The sequence below is a fragment of the Akebia trifoliata genome, chromosome 7 (assembly GCF_017979445.1).
Source record: "Akebia trifoliata isolate Shusen 1 chromosome 7, ASM1797944v1, whole genome shotgun sequence".
Classification (NCBI taxonomy): domain Eukaryota; kingdom Viridiplantae; phylum Streptophyta; class Magnoliopsida; order Ranunculales; family Lardizabalaceae; genus Akebia; species Akebia trifoliata.
Window position 1 is genome coordinate 23113845 of NC_141381.1, and position 23856 is coordinate 23137700.

At 33.7% G+C, this 23856-nt stretch overlaps 1 protein-coding gene across 1 annotated transcript in view; it reads right to left on the reverse strand.

Annotated features, from left to right (window-relative positions):
• The window catches only part of LOC147398438 (protein MICRORCHIDIA 7-like), a 42560-nt gene extending 26412 nt beyond the window's left edge, over positions 1 to 16148 (reverse strand). Inside the window, exons 1-6 of the mRNA XM_086447630.1 lie at positions 15634 to 16148; positions 11665 to 11739; positions 11517 to 11551; positions 11349 to 11427; positions 3401 to 3493; positions 3210 to 3294 (exon numbers count right to left, since the gene is read on the reverse strand). Of these exons, the coding sequence (XP_086303756.1) occupies positions 3210 to 3294; positions 3401 to 3493; positions 11349 to 11427; positions 11517 to 11551; positions 11665 to 11739; positions 15634 to 16051 (785 nt within the window). The 5' untranslated portion in view covers positions 16052 to 16148. The remainder of the gene's footprint in view (positions 1 to 3209; positions 3295 to 3400; positions 3494 to 11348; positions 11428 to 11516; positions 11552 to 11664; positions 11740 to 15633) is intronic.
• Positions 16149 to 23856: the final 7708 nt, after the last annotated feature.

A 23856-nucleotide genomic window follows, 5' to 3' on the forward strand; every position in this document is an offset into this window, starting at 1 on the left:
ACAAGGAGAAATAAAATAAAATAACCTATCCAAACGAGACAAAAATGGAATCTAGTGATTATTAGACCATGTGAACCTTTTACTCCCAAGTGGCAAATCCAAAAAAGCATTCTTGGATACAAAGCTTTCGACCCCTTTCATTCCTAGAGACAAACTTGCGCCTTCGCTTTTTTCACACAAAATCTGATAGTATTAAAATCCCCACCAACACACCAAGGTATCCCAATACCACCGACCATCTTCCAACTTGCTCAAGAATTGATCCCTTTCCCACACTCTTGTGGGCCCATTTACCCTGGTAAAAATCCAAGAAGAACTAGACCACTCGCAAGTAGAAAGCACGAACACAGAAAAGCCACCAACCAGACTGTTTCAAACATTCACCATCCTCAATGGATCATGTATCATTTCTTTTGACCTGAGATCGAATGGTTAGATATATTTGTATTTTATATATGTGCCATTAGGGCATGTGTAGTTTCATTTGTTTTCTAGTTTTATATATATACCACGGTTCACAGTGAGAGAGTCAAGTTCGACTCCTCCCACTTTCTCTATTCTTTTCTTCTTTAAACCCTAATCTAATCTTCTACATGATATCCAAGCTTCTTTAGTGATCAGATTTTGGTTATCTCTTCTTCCGTATTTTTCTTCTTTTCCTCTTAGTATAAACCAGATTTTTATCATCTAATTTGTACCTATTTTCCCTATGGTGGTCAAAATCTTATGTTTGGAGGAATTTTTCTATGGTTGAAAAATATCCCTAATGTGATCATAGATCAAAGGATTTTTGTCAATTATTAGTGGTTGGTTGTGGTACGGTGTAGTGGTTAGGTTTCAGATTGTGTTTCTAGCCTTCAAGATACCCTACTACTTTATCTTGATAGGTATTGGAGATTTGCGATTTTATCTCGAAAGGGTTTTGGAACCTTGCCGATTTTATCTGAAGGAGTTTTAGAACTCTGCGACCTAACTAGAATAGATTTCGCTATGTTTTTAGAGGTTTTCGCAGATCTAATTTATAAGGATTCATGTCAAGGAGATTTTTCGGTAATAGAAAATCATTCACGAAAATATCTAAAATTTTATTGATTCTTGGGCAATCAATTGTTTCACCATGGAGCAGAAGACTATCTTGGGTATATCTACTGATTTGGTTGGAACTCAAATGACTTCTATTCGCTTAAATGGAAGTAAGTACATATAATGGTCAAAGGCCGTGGAGATATTTTTGAAAGCCAAGGGTAAGAAAGCTCATCTAACCAAAACGAAGTCCGAATCTCTTGATAAAAAACCATGAAGGTATGGGAATAGGAAGATGCTCAGATTGTAGCTTGGTTGTGGAACGGTATGAAACCGCGGGCCAGTGCTAACTTTATGTTTTTGGATGCTGTAAAGGAGATTTGTAAACGCGTAAAGCACATGTATTCAGGATTCAACAATATAATCTGAATTTATGAGATCACTCAATAGTATTTCTACTTACAGCAAAATGATAAAACTCTGGATCAGACCTTCGCTTCATTGATGTGTATGCGTGGAGAACTGAATCAATATCAACTTATTTCTAGTGATATCCTTCAAATGCAGAAACAAAGAGAGGATATAGATGTTATTCATCTTTTTTCATCCCTCCAATCAAAGTATGACGCTGTCAAGTCTCAGATTTAAGGAAGTCTTGATCTTCCTTGACGGATGTTTTATCCAAACTAAAGAAAGCCACTTTATCAGATAGTGGCCAAGCTATGAGTGATTGCTCTGTTTTAGTTACTCTTGGAGATTGTGGTCACAATGGTAGTCGTGGGGAAGTGGTGGTGGTCATGGAGGTAGAGGTGGTAATAAAGATTCAGGGGGAGGCTGTGGAGGTCGTGAAATTTGAAAGTGTACCCATTGTGATAAGGATGAGCACACTATTGACTTTGTTGAGATCTTCATGGGAGACCAGTTGTCCCCCAAACATCATTATCTTCAACTCAGGATGTTGTGCAACCTAGTATTTCATCTGATTAGAGTATTAAGAAGGAATCCATTGTCCTTTCTCGAGTGTCTTAGCCCAAATAGGTAAGGTATCCACTTGTGTTAATAGACATCATATCTCTAATTTTATTTCTTGTGCTTCGTTGTTTTCTTTAATGTCTTCTTTTATTTCCACTGTCTCTTCTGTTTCTATTCCTAAGAATCTCTAGGAAGTATTATCTCACTCGAGATGAAAGACAGCTATGGTTGATGAGATGGATGCTCTACATCATAATGATACTTGATCTTTGGTTTCTCTTCGCCCTGGTAAGCATGTTGTTGGTTGTAAGTGGGTCTACGTTGTTAAATTTCAAATGTTTTAAGTTTGCTAGTAAATTGAACATGAAGTGTTCATACTTCATAGGTTATGTCCATATCTTTTATCTATGCAACAAGACTCCCATCAAATCTACATTGAACTCCAAGGTACTAAAACTAAAGGCTTTTTTTAAATTCAAAGGAAAAAAGGCATTGATTTTACAATGTCCCATAGTAGAGGACATATTTTCCATGGAAGATCATAATCCTAAGGGAGGTCGAAAATTTCCTTTTGTGCCCTCTTCTAAAATTGGATCAAAACAATTCCCTATCATATGAATGTAATAGAAATATCAAAATTGGGAACCCTTCATGATCCTCGTAAGGCACAATACAACAAGGGTAAGGCTATAGAACCATCCTCATACTTCTTGATTGTCTAAAGCTCCTTGCTTGTCAATCTTTTATCGTTCATTAGGTATTTCGTCAGCTTCTCTAGGTTTATCAAATCTTCCTCATAAGCAACAACTTCTAATAAAGTAATTTGATCAACTATCATCAAAACCACTACAATTTTGAGGACTTAATACTCCATGTTCATCCAAGATGATGGTAGTATCCCCCCTCCTCCAAAAATAAATAAATAATGGAAACAATCTTGAGATATCATTGAAGTAGATCTATGTACTGAATTATAAATTGTGCATTCTTCTCCCATCAATCAGAAATGGCAATTTTGAAGAACCTCAAACATGCATGCATAGGATAAACTTGTTCTTTCTACAAAAAGATTAAACCAACATGAAATTTTGTAAAAAAAAAACTCATTAATTCTGAACAATTCATTAATTGTAAAAGCAATATGAGAGCATATAGCCTTGGAGACCAACATTTAAGATATGTGGTAACATTTTCGATAGGGACAAAATTCAAACCTTTTCCCATCTTTTCCATAACAACGTGAGAACACAATAACATCTGCTCCAAGTCTCATGGTACTTGTCTTAAAACCATTTCCATCTGGGGAAAATACGTAGGGAAAGGATAGTTGATTATGATCACTAAAACAACTTCCTCAACAACCAAATATTGAACTTAGGGACAAGGAAATAGAGAGATGGCTCACATTGTCCAATAGTATTAGCTAATTTGCTTTTCTCTGAATACCCGAGAGACATGCACTGTCGCATTTTATCTGGATCCATTCCACCACCATTATCTGCAAAAGAGAAAGCACGCAAACATAATACGTCATAAAAATTTTACAATGTAAGTACTGGGGCAACAAAGGTAAATACTTTCAATGAGGGTGTCATCATAATCACCAAGTTGGGGTTTGAAAATAAGTCTACAAGGCTAAAATTTGGTAAAATCAAGAAAAAAATCGAGGTAAGGTTAAAATACGCGAGTGTTCCCTCTAACTGGTGTTCCCATATTCTATCATCAAAACTTATTAAACTACAATTATAAACCATCAAACCCCATATTGGTATTATCCATGCATCTGCAACAAGTAACCAAAGGTATTCAACACATTCAAAGATTAGATTGTTCAAAATTTTAAATGATTACAATCATGAGTCCAAGTTAGGATTCATCAAACGGTAAAAATCATCAAAATGAATGTCATCCTCATTCGCATATTCATTATCTAATGCTTCATTGGTAAAATGGTCACCATCACCTTCCATAAAGGACATCTTCTATTACTAGAGTATCAAAGTCATCTTTCTTTTTTTCCAAATTAATCTAAAAGATTGTGATTTAATCGTGAAATTCACGATTTAATTGTGAAATTCGTAAAAGTCACAAAAAATTAAATCAATGTAGGAAAAAATATGACTTATCCAGACTAATTCAATAAGATGACTCCAAGATACAAACTAGGCTCTGCTAGGTAAGTGTCTTTGGAAGTTTGGAGAAGAGGAGATAACCTTGAGAAGGGTTGTTGAAACCAAGTTTGGGGTTGATGTTTTTGGGTGGGAGAGTAGGTGTTCCCAATATCTATATGGTGTGGTGTTTGGAAAGGAAGCCTCAAGGTGTTTCTTGTGTTTCGTAAAAGGATCAGATTCAAGGTGGCGTGTGGGAGGAAAGACCGGATCTGGGAGGATATTTGGTGCGGGGAGTCTTCATTCATGGATAGGTTCCCGGAGCTTTTCTTGTTGTCCTCTAAGAAGGGGATCTCAGTTGCTTCTTTCTCTACTAGGGTAGGGGGGAAAGTTGGATCAGGACCTTGGTTTTAGAAGAAACTTTAATAATTGGGAGGTGGATGGGGTGGTAGAGTTGTTAGCTTCTCTTAAAGGTGTCTCACTAACAGAGGAGATAAGAGATGGTCGCACGTGAGTTGATAGCCATTCAGGGGTGTTCTCGATCAAGTCCTTCCACGACTCGTTGATGGCCTCTGATGGTGGTTTGTTCCATGTAAAACCTATGTCGGCTCAAAAGGTTTTGTCAAAAGTTGTTTTCTTCAATTGTGTGCTTCTTTGAAGAAGATTTTGTCAATTAACCAACTTATGAGGCGTGGATTTCGTGGCCTTAGTATCTGCTCCCTGTGCATAAGAGATGTTCAGACGATAAAACACTTGATCTTGCATTGTAATTTCTCTTGGCAAGTTTGGGGTTTCCTTTAGGGCTTGTTTGGAACAGAGGGTTGTCTTCCAGACTCTACTATCTATCTCATCCAATCCTAGGTGGAATGAGGCTCGTCATTTTTAGGTGCAAAGAAATTATTGTGGAATTTAACCCCTTCTACAATTTGTTAGGGGATTTGGAAGGAGCGAAACAGTCGGTGTTTTGAAAGGAAGGTTGAGATTGCTCCAAATTTGTCTTTGTCTATCCTTTCTCGTCTTTTTTTTTCTAGAGTAAGCTCCACTTAAGAGTTCAAGGGGTTTTCCTTTGCGACTTTATGGGTAGATGGGAGTTGGTCTGTAGCATCTCTGTTGATTAGTGTCATCTCAACCACCTCACAAATAAAATTCTTTTACTTACCAAATTCAATAAACCGCAAAATTTGGCGACCATGGATGTCATAGAATACAAATTCAATAGATAGTATTGCAAACAATTAACAAAGTAAAATATATGATATCAATAAAATAATCTTCGAAAGGAAGATGGTTAATGAGATTAGCGCTTATACACCCCAAGTAGGATTAGAGAAGCACTAATTTGGGAAGTGGCAAACAGATTGGATTATCATCATATATGATAGGATGGTTTTAAAACTTATTTGATGCATAGTGGACTCACCATGATTATTTTTTTAGTTGACTTGCCATGATCAACTTGGCATCATCAAGGATTAGGTCACGATCCCAACATGATCCCAATCGGTCTTGACTCAATTATGACTCAACCCTAACAAGGTCTTTGTCTCCTTTTTTATTCACGTTGACCTATGTCAAATCATTTGAGTTGACTCAATAGCGGCACTAGACAAGCTGGATTTTCAAGACCTCTAAGTACATTAATACTATAATAAAAACACAAGGAAAGTATAAATAGAAAAGAAAATGCAAGATGTAAGTATATGATTTTCGATAAGGGAAATTCCACGCTACTTCAAAATCTGGAATCACCACCATTCATTTATTCTAGGGTGTGAATGGTCACCCAAAATAGATTTTTCTTTTGAAAATCATTTTTCAAATAAAAATGACACCTATGGTCAAATCATAGAGATTTTGGTAATGGCATTTGGTTAAAGAGTGAGGAAGGTGTTAGACACCCTACTCTCCCCACCATTAAGATGATTACCTGTGAATTAGTCATTTTAAAAACTTTGAAAACTTAAGATGCGTGTGGAGATGGAGTGAAGGCAAAATGTAGGTTCTACATGGGAACCACATCAATTTTAAAAAATGCATAGAAATTAATTTTGAATGCAAAAGCAAATTATGACATGCTTGAACCTAAATGCATGAAAATTATAGTAATCTGAATTGTTGACATTTAGGTAAAAATCATTGTCAAACTCAACCAAATCAAGTCCAATTGGAGAGATTTTTTATTAGATGAAATAGACATCAAAATTGTCCTATCAAAAAAGAACCAAGCCATTTTGAATCCTGGTTTGGGAGTTCTAGCTAGGGCTGGCAATTGATTAGTTCTATATCATATCAACACCAATCCAAAATCTTTACCACATGATCTAGATCTGATCCAATCCGATCCAACAGCAATCACTTCTAATACTCCATGTCTCATCCACCGCCATTTATCCTTATCACTCTCCCCTTCATATTCATCTTTTTCCTATTGTTTATCAATTCAACTACAACAACTCACATGTGAGCTTCACCATTAACACACAGGTCTTCATCTTCGTTTTAGTGTCCTCCTTTCAGCTCTCTTCCTTCGTTCCCCTTCAGTTCCTCTCTTGGTTGTGATCACCCATTTTCCAGATCCCCTACTCCTCACCCCACTCAACCATTTCCGTTACAACTTCACATTCTCCATCATCTGCCATGAACCCAATTCCACATCTCCCTCTCCCCCAAATTCTCTCCTCGTTACTCCTCCAACCCTTCTTCATTCTCTCTTCCCACTCTCTCTCTCGAGCTTTCCAAGTCCCCATTTCAATTATTTTCATACGAAACCCTAACATACACACAAGCGATAGAAAAAAAGAAAGAAAGAGGCGTACCTGGATGGATAGAAAGAGAGAAAGGTAGAGATCTCACTGTCCAACCATCGTCGTGATCCCGCTCCATGGAGAAGGTCAAAAATGGTTTTGGAGGAGCCCTAGGGTTTTGGGATGGTTCTCCGTTGATAAAGATGAGTTTTAGAGGAGGCAAAAAAGTTTTTTTTTTTAAAGAGAGAAAATGAATGGGTTTTGTATGAAGAAATCGGATCGGGTTTTAATCGAATTGGATTGAGGTTAATCCAAGGACAGTCCGAGATTTTATCGAATTTTTATATTTCAATATGAATCTGATCCAAAAGCCCAAATTCTATATTAGCATCCTATTTTTTCAGATCGGATCGGATACCAGATAAAAATCAAATCATTGCCAATCCTAGTTATAGCCTTGGGAAGTTGTTGTCCACAACTTTTTTTCGACACAAACACATGCCACTTCTTTGGGCTATAACTCTTAAACTACTTAGAATATTGTTGAGCCCTTTCATGGACAAAAAGTTGACTTAAAGAGAGTTCTTCAAATGAAATCAGCTCAAATGCTTTTCTCGAGAGGGTGAACCATTTGTCCCAATTCATCCCACAAAATCAACTCTACCACTGTTTTAGTAGCATTTTTCCATTAAGTGAAAAATGCTCTAAGGAGTGAAAATTTATGAATTGGTGCATGAATTGTGTCCTTCATGGAGACTTTGATTTGGCATAAGAACCGAGGGAAATGATCTCATGAGAGAGTCCCCCTCTTTTACTCTGGCCATATGCAAGTTACACTACATGAATACAACATTTTCCCAACAGTGGGATTTGGATCTAGACAAGGACAAAGGGCTTGACTCTAAGAAGAGCCCCCCAATATGTTCATATTGCCATTTTTATTTACATGTATATAGTGATTAAAATAGGACTTTAAATCTAGGGTATCCCTCCTCCATCCTCTTTTGAGCCCATTGTTTGGAGGTCTTTCCCAAACAAAGCCTAACGGGTTGATTTGAATAGAGTTGAGGGTAATTTGATACAAAATAAAACTGAGGGTTAGAAGGAGAAATACCTAGAAAAGGATTTACACTATTCCACTCCTACCTTGATTGCCTTCTTGGTTTTTTTTTTTTTTTTTTCTTTTTGATATTCAAGCTTACAAGAAATAGAGGGTTTGAGAGGGAAAGAAGGTGAGATGGGATTTAGGAAGAGTTCCTAGTCTAAGGATTTGATGATAGGAGCCATGAGACCCCCTTCATTTATAGATTTCTAGGGAGCTCTTGGGGTAGAATGGTCCAAATTCTTAAAAAATGTTTATTTGCAAAAATACCACGAGAGTGGACCTCATTTACCCTTTTTGATTAAATAGGTACTTGACGCCTCTTACCAATCATAATTATCTAGGATAGTAAATTATCATCAAGACTTCTAGAGAAATCTTTAGAGGGTAGGATGGTCCATGCCCCCACCAAGTTTTGAATAATTGCAAATGATACCTTAGTGGTGGCATGGACTTCCTTAACAAAGAGGTCTTAGTAGTAACTTACCAGCCCATGTGCCACAACAAACCAAGGTTAATGCGGTATTTTACCACCAATATCCTTCAAGAGATCCTTTGAGGGCATAGGAGTCCATTCATCCATATTCCCCAATTAGTCTAGGGACAATATTGTCCAACTCCTAAGCACCCTTTTTACTAACACTAAAAACCTTAGGATTTACTGAAATCATTTTAATGCATGTGGGAAAGAATAAATGAAAAACACATGAGCTCGGGTGTTTTAGAAATTAAAAATGCACGAGGGTTAGGGTCGTAAAACAACCCTTAAGATATTTTAATTTGTTGATGAAAAACGAATGAAATCAACAAATTAAAATTAGACAAGTGTCTCAAGTTGTACAAACCCATGTTTAATGAGCCATGTGGCAAGTGGGCACCACGAGCTCTAACAGAAATCTGTCTAGTCTGACCCAGAGGGTCAACTTAGGCTTGATCCACTGAGTGAGACCTAAGTCTGACCCCCTACGACAGACCTAGATGAATTTTTCACTGGGCCCTGGCCACGGTGACCCACTGATCTTTGAATGCTTAGATTTTTGCTATTGTTTTGGATTTGGACAATTTAGGGTGTCTACACATCACATCCCACTCCTCAAAGCATAGATTTAGGCTTTTTCAACAGATATTTGAGTAAGAAGTAAATCTTAGAAGGAAAAAAAAAAAGGATTTCCTAAATAGCCTTGAAGATCTTCTTCAGTGGTTGTGGCTCCTCATAAGCCTCCAAGCCATTGAAACATTGATGTGAACAATCATCAAGAATACAAGACTACGTAAATATATTCTTAAATGAAGCATATGTTATAAAGTATTAGCAATTATGCTCATGCATTTTGATATGTTCTCTACTTTATCATTAATCGGTCAGTAAAATACTAATATTTTCAACTATTTAGAATAAAAGTAATAATGAATGTTATGTCTTGTGTACACCTCACATATATTCATTTGATCAATATTGAATTTCAACATATTTTCACAAATAGTTCCAATGCTCGGCACAATATTTCATTTTGTGATACATTCGGTGAATATGGAAGTGGATGGAAATATTTCAAAATCAACTTAAATGTTCTTTTGAAATAATAATCTTAAAATATTGATAAAATTTAAAAATAATAAAAAATACAAATTACTCGTAGAAAAGGATTGTAAGTTATACATAATATTCATTCATTAGTAGAAAGGAATTATGTTTAGTTAATTCTGTGTGTTTATCATTTTATTTTGATGTATTCTAAGTAATCGTCCATATTATAATTAGTTTTTTTTATAGATATATTCTAACTAGTTATAGATAATTTATTCACACGCATTCAAAAAAGAATATAAATAATAGGAGAATGTAGGACTTACTAGTTCATTGACTTAAGCAAATGTTTTACTTAATAAGAGGTGTATGTAGTTAATATGAAAATATTATCTACTTTTGCATAGAATATAGTCATTTTGGTTGTAGGGAACTCAAGTACATAAACCAACTCATCTTGAAATGGGAATGATCGTCATTTCCACACTCCATACGGTTATTATTGTAGTTTAGTAACTAATGAGTATGCTTTCATATTTGTCTTATCATTTCTTACGATGTCAATGAAATTTCCTCAATACTTCCATCATTTCCACAACATTTCAATCATTTCCATCAATTGCATAAATTCCACACTGATGAAATATTTCCATGCTGACAGAAATCAAAATATGGCACTTGTATTCGATTGAGATTTCTTTTCGACTTTATATTAATATCATTATTTTAATAACAAAACTTGCAATACTATTGAAAACAATAATGATCATGCAATAAGATTAAGTGAAGCTATATAACGTATAATTCGTTCAGACACAACCATGGACGATAGAGCAAAAGTAAAGGAAATTGAAATTTGACGACTTTTGGAATTGTCAACCCAAAAAATATTTGGATCCATTCCATTGTAAATGCATCGTAGACCTGGTGCATTTACACCTCTAAAGCCTATGCATAAGAAACTGGAAAAAAATCAAGGTCTTATTGAGATATTTCATCATTACCATAAAATGATGAAATAAAAAGTGAAAACCAAATTCATTTCGATCAATTGATTAAAATACATGTAGGGGATTATAAATTCAAGAGTCAGTCAGTTGAAATATTTCAAATTTATAATGTTACATTTTAAAAGTGGACAATGCAACAATACATTAAAAGTTCAGCTTTTGCCAAAAGATGTCAAAATAAATAGTGATTTCACAAAATAAACATAAAATTAAATTGTAAGTGATACTATTGGTCTTATTGAGATATTTCATCATTACCATAGAATGATGAAATAAAAAGTGAAAACCAAATTCATTTCGATCAATTGATTAAAATACATGTAGGGGATTATAAATTCAAGAGTCAGTCAGTTGAAATATTTCAAATTTATAATGTTACATTTTAAAAGTGGACAATGCAACAATACATTAAAAGTTCAGCTTTTGCCAAAAGATGTCAAAATAAATAGTGATTTCACAAAATAAACATAAAATTAAATTGTAAGTGATACTATTGGTCCCTTAGGAAATGGAAATATGTCATTTTAAGAAAAAAAGTTTCAATGAGTATTAAAGAAGTTCACAACAACAACCACATCACTTCACTCACTACAGACTAAAGCTTCCAATCTAGTCCATACTCACGCTTGTTTAGCTCTAATTAATTTAAGACATTTGAAAATCACAAATCCTCAAAGATGATTTACCTCAACTCAGGATGCATCCTCAGATAGATAGATATAAAATACCATTAGCATGCAAGCATATGTACTTCGGCTAAAACTAAGGAGAAGACCTCCACGTCAACTGTGGGGTGTGGACACAACACTAGCATTAAAGACATCAACAAGGAAGAAAACATGAAGAAACAAAGCTTTATACCTTCAATCAGCAACATCCTGCTCCCATCTTTCTTATTTTCCAGCATATCTATGTTAACGAATGTAGCTCCATGGCAGGCCTGACATGAAAGTGTATATTTTAGGGGTAAAAATATGAAGAAGAAAGGGCATACATAGCAGATTCAGGGAAATAAGAAACAGCAAATACCTCATCTAAAGAATTGTCTAGAAGCTCCGCAAAAGCTGTCGAAGTAAATTGTTAGATATCAAATTAACTAAAAAAGATAGATACCTTTTGACTATCTCCAAGGATGTAGAGCTCAAGTAGTCAAGTTAGACGGTAAACACAAGCTTACCTCCAAGAGCCCACTTATGGCTGGTTGCATTTGAATGTAGAAACTTAGGATGGACCCTAACATGATCCATCCCAACTGCAGATATGAAAGAAAATACAAATTCAGCTGTGTTGGAAATTATAGAATGCAAATGTCATATGTGTGACCACTGGACACACTCAATAATTGCTCTTTAACATTGCTTACCAATAATATAAAAAAATCTTATTATTCCATCTCATTGCCAAAAACTGATTTGACTCACCCAGGTCATCTTGTATATAAATAATTTAAGTCACTACATTATTTATTAGACGAAATTTATATTTAAATAATTATTAGTTTTAATAAAATAAGATGATTAGAAGATGTTTACTCACAGAACAATATTTATTTAAGATAATACATATTTAATTTAAGAAAACCCAGTTGACTCAATCGAGTCTTATTGACTGGGACGATATTTGTAAAGTAACGGATGAGTCATATTAGATCTCAACAAAATATGAGGGTTGAAGTTGTATACAACTCCTTCATTGAATTCCTACATGAAACCAAACATTGGAGTTTAATTGAGGAGTTAGACATAACTCCAACTCCAAATCTTACCAACTACCGCTTCCAAACACAACCCAAATGTAATCCTAACTTAACCTAATCTTATCTTAATCATCATGAGAAGATATTGTGTGCATCTCAATGTATCTTATTATAATGCATCCTATTATACCTTAATACCCTCCTGCAATCGTGTGTTCCTTTGAATAAGAAACGTGTGGTTGTTTACATTTAAAATCAACCATTGGTCTCATTATTAACTAGTTGGCATTGCCGAATAATACCCATCATACTATTGGTGGTCATTGCCTATCTGTGAAAGCCATCACTGCCACATCTTGCTCAACCTGGAGTTTGTTAGAGCAAGTGGTACAATAGATCAAGTTGTTATGATATCTCCCAGGCGCATTCGATTGGATCGGGCTTGAGTTTTCACAGCAGAGATAATGAATGATGACACATAGATATCATATGGGAAAGGTGTATGGCGCCTCAAATCAATCCCAATCTCTAAAAGGATGGGAGTACTATCATACGTAGGATTTGGGATTGATGATTGAATAATAGACCCAAACTAATTTTCCCAGCTCGGAGAAATGAGAAATCTATCTAGACAAGACAAAATTGAATTTTCCTTAATATTTGACTAGGTGAAGCATCTCCTTCCCAACGACAAGTCCAAAAGCTCATTCCTATTGACAAAATCGGTAAACCCCTTCTACCTTCAGAATGATTCAGACCCCCCCCCCCCTCTCTTTTCAAAAGCAAGTCTAATAGAGTTGCAATCACTTCCCAAGCACCAAAGTTTGTTCCAATAGGAAGAGACATCATCTAATAATTCTTCCCAAAAATGTTCATGCTTCCACTCCCTAAAGGAACCATAAGCTCCGGAGAATACCCACGACAAGTTTGAGCCCACACAACTACACAAGATCGCAACTAAAAAGGGCCCAATAAATTGATCATGCACCATCACTGAGTTCGAGTTTCCCATGACAATTACCCCTCCAGAAGAACCAAAATCTAGCAAAGCAATCCAATATACAAATCCAACCCCAAAGCTCTGAGACTAATAAGACATTCACTAAACCCAATGATGTAGGACATCTATAAATCCAGTTAGAATTTGAAGTAGTTTCCTAGTTTTCGTTATCTTGTTAGGAAGAAAGGACAATTTGGGCACGATTCTATTGTGAAGAGACCGTCCTTTTCCCTGAACAGCTATTTAATGATCTCATACAGGTATGTCTAAATTTGGTTGAAAGGGATGTCCCCCAGTAGGATTTGTTTTTATTTTCTAATTCTAGTACGATTTGTTTCTATTTTCTAATTTTAGTAGGATTTATATTTTCTAGTTCAAGTAGATTTTATATTTCATAATTAGTTTAGGAATAAAATTCCTTATTAGTTTCTAATTTGTTTTAAAATTCGTTTTTAGAATTTAAACTATAATTAGAAGTGCTTAGAAATATCAAAATTGAGTTACAATACGATTAGAAAGTTGCTATTATGTTATAGATAGGTTAGGAACGTTAATTTTTAGTATTTTAGACGGTTTCTAAGTTGTTATGATGAAGTGTTCTATATAAGAAGCTTCACATACGAATTTTGAGATAATATTCATTCAATAAATTTTGAATTTAACTATTTCTCTTATTTCAATTTATTTTTTCTAGTTTTCCCTTCTTTTCCAAGCTTGAATCTATTGATTCAAACTGGTTTTGTGTGTTCCATTGAACACAATATCTTAATTCCTTTTAAATCTATTGATTGACATGCTTCCGCCAATTATCTAATTTCGTTTCTTGCAAGACCACAATGTGAGCCTTCCGGAATCTGATTGTTTCCTTCACAGTGGCCCTCTTTTGTCGATCACCAAGGTCCCTCGCATTCCAAGACGGAATCCTAACAATCATTGAGAACCTTTAGGCCCCTTCCTTTGCTCTCATATCTTTGAGGAAATTCATTAACATCGTTTTCAAGATCTTTCACTTCCTTAAACAACCTGATTTTCCCTTTCTTCCTCTTATGGTCCCCTCTCCGTCCCCTAATATCACTGGTTCTTGCTTACTCCTAGCTCCTGGAGAAATTCCTTCAGTTTCAAAGCCAACTCTTCCTTGCCTAAAATGACTAACTGCCTCCTTTATTCTTGTCTCAAAGGTAATGTTAATCCTGATCTGATCAACTTTTCTAGAAAAACAGCCCCAATTCTCTATTTTCCCAAGTGCAAATTTAACCATAAACCCCACCCCCATGTACTCGTCTGTTCTGGAGATACCCACAGCCACCCGTATGTCCAAGATATGATTTAGAAACCAACTCGCCATCTCCTCCACTAGTTTCCTCTTCCTAAAATTTACTGTGGCCATCACCTCACCTTTCGCAGCCTCTCTACCATAATTCACAATTACCTTTCTGTAATAAGCATCAGTATGCACTCTCTCATCCAGAAATGTATATCTCAAAACCATATTGGCTCTGCGGTTGAAGACAATCAGGTTTGGGAAGGTAGTAAGGATAATGTATTTTGTTTTAAAGTCTTCGTACAAGTCCAATGTTCTCACTCAACATTTCCTAACATTGCTATTCGGAGGCCAAAAGTTCAATCAATTATCTCTTTCTTTATTTGATTAGTTGTATTAGGAAAAACTCTTACTATGGACAACATTATAACAAGAGAACTTACTATTTTCAACTTCTACTTTCTTTTAAATTAAGTGGGTAATTGATCAACCTTTTACTTATGCATTGTTAGCTCTGCCTCAAAGTCAGCAGCTCAAAGAAATCTCTCGTAGAAAAAAGAATCATTTAATCCTTAACCCTATTTGCTATGTGCAGGGGAATCTGAATGGAATGGAACAATAGGGCTTTTCTAGGAAAAGAGCATTCATTGCTCTTCTGTCCATAGTGGGAATAATAATCTTCTAAAGGAAATCTTTAAGGAATTTAGATGGGTCTTCTTCAACGAATTATATTTTTAAGCGGGATCTATTACGTTCAAATTGAGTGAATTATTGCAGGTTGTTCTCATTTTTCTTATTTTCTATTTTGATTTATTAAGACTTGTAGAGAGGCCATCCTCTTCTTTGTTAGTTTTAATGGAATTTTACCTATAAAAAAAAAAAAAAACAGTTCAATGAAGAGAAAATGCAATTTCTTGTTTCTCAATAACTTGAGATTGTCAGTTAAATTCTCTTCACTTAACAGTGATTTATTAGTATAAAGACGAAATCTCCGGAGACAAATTTATGATTTAATAAACACATGATTCTAATTCAGGAAAAAAAAAAACTAATAATTATGAAAAACAAACCAGTTGAAGTACCACGAAACTGCACCCGCATTGGATTATAAGCATTCAAATAAAATCAAGAAATCCAACAAAATTGATAATAAAGAAAATAAATTTAAAAAACAACCTATAAAAATTACCAGAAGATGATGAAGATGGATCGATTGAAAGGCCAACATCGTAATCCCCAGCTTTCCAAAAATGTTTGCAACTCGAAACCACCGCTGGAGATCGCGAATGCAGAATCGGTTCCGGCAAAAGCAACGGTTCCTCCGGCGGAAGGGGGTCGAGGAATCCGAGAGGCAAAATGATTCCCAAATCATCATATTTTCGCTTCTTCGTCTTCGAACCTCCATTAACAACACCATTTGAAGAATTAAACCTCTTTCCATGAGGATTGAGAGCGGAATTGTCATCTGAATCGTACGAGTAATCCGAATCAGAGTCGCTACTACTGAGATCGATTACCGCAACTGGTTTCGAAGTATCCAAAGAACGAGTTTCTATGGGCGCGATTTCTTTGGTTTCGATTATTTCATCTTTAACAACTGCTTCCATGGCTTTCGAATTCGAGAGATCTTAGGGTTTGTGAGGAAGAAAAATGGAGAAACAGAGAGTTGTCAGATAAACGTGGCGGTTTTATTACGACTTACGAAACAGGTTTCAAAGTGCCACGTGCACCAAAGTTCGGGTCCAATGGATTTGAACTCACAAGATATGCGAACGGATTCGGGAGATTATTTGTTAAAATACATCAGGAGTATTAGATCAAAACTCTTGTTCACGATCGAAAAGTCGAAAATTACGGGTCCGCAAAGGCCTCTACGGCTCTAGGATATGTTTCCAGATTTAACGACAGTTGGCGGGAAGGGTTTTTAAAAATTGAGAAATAAGAAATTTATACATTACCGCCCTCGCTTTTGTATATTTGGGATTGGGATACTATTTGGTTTTCAAGTTGATGTGTGCTTCCTTTGACTAAGGAGGTTTGCATAAAATAAACGAAATACCCTCCATAGAAAGGACCGAAATACCCCTTATGAAGAAAATCCTTTATGTTATTCTTACCCAAAAAAAATTTTGATTTTTGGTGAGAAAGATCCTTAATAAATGTATGTGCGATTTGATTTACTATTCTTGGTTGTTTCTTCTTTCAATCAATGAAAAGAAATCTTTCCAAATAAATCAATGGTTGAAGATGATAATTTTGGAAAGTAAATTCAAGGATTGTCCAAATTAATCAATACTGAAAGACTACTACATTTTTGGAGGGAAATTATATGTTGATTTAGCCTACAATCCCTCTTCTTCATTCATAACTATGAGTTCCAAATATGAAAATTAGATAGTTTGAAAGAAAAAATTAGAGAACAACCATCTCAAAAATTCAAATTGAAATTTGTTCGACTTTCATTAAGTTTTTTCTTTTCCATAGTCGTGTTATGTAGTATGCATAATAAAAAATAACTAGAATCATAAAAATATTATGGTTCTGATTCTAAGTACCCTAAGAACCGATTCATTGACATCCCTATCCACATGGAGCAATGCGATGCCTATCAATAAAATACAAGGCCAAAGTCAAGTTTTGTCTTGTCTTGGCTTAGCTTAGCTTACACAACGTTACATAAAAATAAATAAGTAAATAAAAGTAAGACAAAATTTTAGTACTTATATGCTTGCACATTTCTTTCTGATTGCTAGACATATGGTTGTGTCATTGATTTGTTTACTGGTTTTAAGAAAACATGATCTCATGCTCACAATCTCCAACATCCATTACGAAGTTAAGATGATCCTAAACCTTTCATTCGCTACATCTCTTAATTTCTCTTTCACTTTGCAAGGATCTACTTGCTAGAATCGATTTTCTCCCATCAAACTTTAAGTACGATTTACCGTGTCTTCAAGCCAGAAAATGGGAGTAGACCTATGGTAACCCATAAAAGGATATCTCTCATCTTAGTGATTGGAAAGATCATGAGATTGCCTTAGTTAAAATCTTTGGACACTATTTTGGATAACTCTAATGCATTTCCAATTATTAACCACACAATTATCAATGGGGGTATATCATAAGTTTGAAAATAGAAGAGGTAATTTTAGTGCTTCTAAGGGAAAGATTGTGTCTAAAACTTCATTTTGTGGGTGTGGCTATGTAGCTTTCAATTAGGAAATCTTTATGCTACATAACATTCGAAGATGCCACCAAATCAAGGATGAGCTAAAGACTGAATCTCTCGAGTTTGTATGGAGGAAGGACTTACTTATAGTGCGTTTGGAAAAGTCGTGTGAAGGCAAAATTCACGTCGAACACGCTGCTGTTTTGGAACTTCAATGTTTGGCACCGATAGTAACTCTTTTTAGTTGTCGATTCGTCCGAAAAAATTAACTGAATCTCTTAACTACCAATACTTCAACAAGCATCATCAAAATCACATGGTTCTTACACAAGTCTCCGCAAAAACAAAGTACCGAAGTTGGCGCCATCTCTCTCTCTCTCTCTTTTTCTGATTTTACAAAGGAAGCTCAAGAAGTTTTTTTTTTGCCATCTTCATCTCTGCAATCTCTCTCTCTCTCTCTCTCCTCTCTCTCTCTAATCTTACAAAGGAAGCTCTAGAAGCCCTCTTTCCATCTTCATTTCTGCAACTCTGTTAGGTAAGTAACCATTATTCTCTTTAATTTTTTTTATTTTTTGTTATGAATTTCCGTATCAAGGAAGAGATTGATTGGTTAGTCAATTGTTAATTTGATTGGAGAAATTTTGATTGAAATTTTATCGATTCCACTACTTGATTAAGTATATATCAGCAATTTCAGTTCCAATGTTTTATTTTTAATTTATAGTTTTTTATTTGGGTTTCTGATATTGTTACCGGCTTACACGAATTTTAATTTGACTTCTTTTGATGATTTCATAGTTCTTGGATTCTTAATTTGGTGTTTTTCGTTGAGAGATTCGAATCAGGCATTGCCAATCAATTTGTTGGTTTCTTCAAAAAATTAAGGCATTGAAGTCTTCTAGTACTTTATAAACATAAATAGCTTTTAATTCTTGATATCTACTTTAGCTTGTAGTTTTGAACTGTTGTTGGTTAATTGTTTTACATTTATTAACTTATTTCCATCCTTGCTGATCTTATTTGCATGGTTTCAATATCGAATGCTAAGTAAGTAATCTATAAAGATCAGTATATTAGTTTCAATGTGAAAACGTATATCTAATGGGAATTTGATCATATTTAGCATTGGCAATTTTCTTGTGTAGTAGCACTTATGATAACTAGTTTTGATTGATTTATTTTGAAGGAATTTTTGGTTGACTACGATCATGTATTTGTGGGGCTTTAGTTACTCATTTATTTTGAAGAGGAAGTAGAATCTAATTTACTTCTTGCACAAATTTTAGATATTGCCATTCATGGAAAATTGAAGGACCATAATCCCAAGTGATGTTAAGGTAGTAGCAAACCAAATGATGAATTTTCGTAATTCAAAATGTATTTAGCCGAATATGTTGAATTACACTTAGTAATGAATACACATGCCTTCCAATTGAATAATTAGCAAGATTATCTACATTGGTGGATCAACTAATTTGAGTTTGGATGAACCAAAGCTTAAGTGATGCAACGACAGGCAAGAGACATTCCTCTGCTGCTAAATATTATGTCACCATTGTAGAATTTGACTAGTTGAAGGCAATAAAAACAACTCTATTGAGAGAAACATTTATGTTTTCTAGTGTCTACAATGACAGCGTTGACACATTATATTCGAGTAAGCCAAGGTCTTAGCTTCCTCTCCAACTCTACTAATTGAGAGTCGTAGTATCCCTTGTGGTCAAATAAAGCCCTTTCTTATCCAAAAAGGTTTGAAAATGGGATTTATCGTATAGTTAGGATTGTCCAACTGAACATTTGTAAATTAGAATATTATGTGTATGCAGTTCAATATATTAAGAGACGACTAATATGTGCTTGGATAGAAAGAGGTCTGCCACACCTCATATAGTTAAATGTGGTGGTCATATGATGTGTGTATAGATATAGAAACTGTGAGCACATACCAACAAACTTTTTGAGCAAGTCTGTCTTTATTCAAAACTTAGTGGAAGAAGGGGTTGGATCTATGTGTTTGACACTATAGGTTTATGATACTGACACACTTATGTCCTTGTTACTTACTATAGGAGGATCAAACTTCTACTATCTAGACCTACCAATGATATTAAAATTAGACAAATTGTTAGTGAACTTAACCAAATGTTGGTTGTTTATTTGTAACTTACTGAAGGAAATTTACATGTAAATCTATAATATTTTGACAATGTATAGTTCACAACCTAATTTTAAAATAGATGAGAATTGTGCAAAAACATTGTGTCCTTGTTTTTCCTCATTTACGGGCTCTGGGGTGGTTGTTAAGTGAAAATGATGATTAAATTAAGAGGTTTTGAATCAAGAAACTTAGCAGGGTTAAAATCAACATCAATTTTCTATATAATTTCACATTTTTGTACATTTAAGATAACATTAGTAATATAGATGTGTAAATGACGTTGTTTAATAGATCTATGATACATTAAAAAGAGTTATGTGTCATATTTCAGATTTTTAGACAAATTAACTTTAAATCTCGCCTCTACAATTTCAGTCTTATTTTGATATTTTAGTCAAAATGCATGTCTCCCCATTCAACTTGTATATATTGAATCCTGATAATAATGATTATTATTATCTTCCTTTTTTTCTTTTTGTGTGTACTTATGTTATTGTGTTTTCTTTTCCTATCATTTCCTTTAACATTAATGTGTTTTCCCAATGTTTCGACAATAATCTTCCATTTTTTGATGAGTTTTTAGATAATTTCTCCACATAAAGTTCAACACCCTCAATTAATTTCAATTTTGACATAACGTGTTTAATGAGAATTCAAAGTTCAGTAGCATAGTCTCACTGGACTCATAGGACTAAATGATCATAATTTCCCACCTTTCCATTTCATATCTTTCTATTGGGAGCTTTTTTCATGCTGTCTAGAGAATGTACAAAGTAGTGGATGATTTGCGTTGGTCCTCCCATCATGTTCCATGTTTGTGACATTATTCATTGAGTTTAATTGCAACAGATATATGTCAAATTCTAATATATATCACTATATTCATCTTTGATTTTCTTTTTCCAAGATTAAAACTCTTATGAGGATTTGTATCATTGGGTCCCGTAATGGATGAGTTGGTTAAAGCAATATGTGACATGGCAAAGGAGAATGCTCATATTCCCATGTTTTCACGAACTCATGGGCAGGTAAGCGTTTGTTAGGGAATATTTTTTTTACTTTTATATTGAGAGAAAGAGAAGTAGAAGTGGTTCGACACCAAAATTTGGATTTCAAAAATGCCCCCACCTTTACATTTAAACCAAGAAAATTACAACCGACAATTGTATAATGACGTTGGTTAGTTTTGAGAATTACAAAAATATTTTTTTTTTTTACTATGTAATATTCAATAACCATTTAATCAATATTTTAAATTATGCTAGAAAGTGTAATTTATATTGTTTGAAGAAAATCTGCACTGACTTTGACCATGATTTTTTGAATCCTTCAGTGTTATATTTCTTCTTGCAAATATGTAAAACTCGGTGTAGTAAGGATTAGAAATGGCTATTTAAAACTTAAGATATTGAATTTGAAATTGAGAATCACTTGATCTCTGACATTGTTATTAGTAATTAAATACAAATTTGCATTCCATCTTGTGAAATCCATCCAAACGCAGATATTTGAGAGACTTCTTGTGTTTTGCGTGCGTGTGTGTCCTAAAAGACATTTGTGATATTTTCTATTTTTTTAGTTTTTTAATTTTCTAATTTGAACTACTCTTGCAGCTAGTGTGTGTGTTGCCTGAAATGCATCTGTGATTGTTTTCTATTTATTTATTTAGTTTTTTTATTTGAAATACTCTTGCAGTTAACTTCTCCTACCACTGTGGGAAAGGAAATGACAATTTTTACTGCCAATCACCGACAACAATGTTGCTATTTTTTTCAAAATTTTGTTACAAAGAAGAAATCTTTTTGTTGCTTGATTATTTTCAAGCGGTGAATTCATTGCTTAATTATTTCAAAGTAATGAATCACCTTGTGGATTGATTGTTTAAAAATGATATTAATTTGTTAGTTTATTTATTTTAAAAGTGTTGAATTCTCTTCTTGTTTGTTATAATTGTAGGGGGCAATTGGTTGAAAAAAGTTAAGTTATTGGATTATTAAATTATCACCAAAATTATGTGGCATTTAGTGAAAGAATTCAAATCAAGCATTGCCAATCAATTTATTGGTTTATTAAAAAAAATTAAAGGCAATGAAGTTTTTTGCTAATTTATACACATAAATAACTTTATATTCTTAATATCTACTTTTACTTGTAGTTTTGAACTACTGTTGGTTAATTTTTTTTTACATTTATTGACTTATGTCTACAAGTAAATCGAACAAGAACTTAGTCAGTTTGATGCATAGACAAATTTGTGTGTGGATTAATTTACTACTTTCTTTTTCTTAATTTTTTTTTTAAAATTTAAATTTTATTTTTGTAGTTTTTATCAAAGATAATGTCTAATTAACTATCAATAAAGGCATATTGGGATTCAACGATACATAAAATTTGGGTGAAATGTTATGTTGAAGTAGTTCAAAAATATGGTAAAAGAGGAGGGGGTCTAACCTTAAAAGGACATGATTTGAAGAAAAGTTAAAAAAACCTTACACGAAAGTTTAATACAAGCATCGCTGGGATTACGTGAATGATAGATAGAAAGCATGGAAAAATCTTAGGATAAAATCTGAATTAGAATGTGATGTAAATACAGGATCCTTTGAAACAACTGATGAACAATGAAAGAAGTCATATGTTTTAGTAATTTTTTTAATTTTCATATGGTAATTGAAGTTAAATGAGTTAATCAAATTTTTTTCTGATTATGTTTTATATCTTTTATCAGTTAAATAAACTTTTCAATTAATTTCGATATAAGGCATTAGAGTACGAAGATGAACTAGACCAAATATTTGGTGGAACCGTTGCAACTGTTTTTACCACAAGTGTGAATGCGAAAAGGAATGCAAAAATAGGTGACGTTGAAGTTCATAAAATGCTTTGTGTAGTGACTGACAGTACAGAGGCGGATTTAAAAAAATAAGAAATAACATAGAACGCAAATAAAGACACTTCTATTATCTCATGCATCGACTTGTTGAATATTTTCCATGAGATGGAACGGTGTGAACTAATATGGATGCTTTTAGTTGACAAATTATTCAAAGAGTCTTCTAATAGGGAGATTTTTGTTGGATTGATAGATTTTGATCGCATGTCTACATCAGAGTGGATTAAAATAAAGTTTGAAGAGGCTCATGGGATCTTGTGATGAACAATTTTTTCAGGATAGGGTAGATTTATGATTAAAAATTCTATTAAATACTATAATAGAATAGTGCTATTATTTATTATTTATTATTTTTTTATTATCATAGTTGTTAGAAGGTATTATTTTAATTTATTAAATTTTTACATGTATTTTTTACTTAATAGTTTTACGTTATGGTTAGGAAAAATGCTTGTGTTTAACCTTTTTTTTTTATTTTTTATTTAAACCCTATGTAATTGGATGATTATGAATGTTATATGTTTATAATCATATGATTTGCGTATATGCAATAATAGATAGATGATAGCACAAATAAGAGTTTTTTTTTTATTTTACTGTGGCATTACTACCGTACAAGGAATTGACATGTGAAGCAACCATGTTGAACTTCATTAATTTTTAGTGATTCGTATGTTAGAGAAATACTTGATTCAGACAATCCAGTGCTTTATTATGATAATTTTCATATAGATAAGTATGTCATCAATAGATTATGTTATTTTATGAGAAATAAAGGATTACTTCAAGATAGTAGAGCGGTGAGAGTTGAAGAACAAATTGTAATTTTTTTATATACACTTGGGCATAATGTTAGGAATAAAAATAATCAGAATAGATTCCAACATTCTGGTGAAACGATAAGTTGATATTTTCATTACATGTTGCAGGTATTATTTAGTTTTGCCCATGACTTAATAAAAGGACTTGACTTGAGTGTCACACCACAAAAAATATTAACAAATCGACGATATTTTCCATGGTTGAAGATAATTAATTATTTAATATTTGAATTAATATAATCAATAACATAATAATTGTTTAATATTTACTTTTAAATGAAATAGGATTACGTGGGTGCAATTGACAGAATTCATATACCTGTAGTTATACCATTTGCCAAATAAATATTATTTCAATCAAGAAGAAA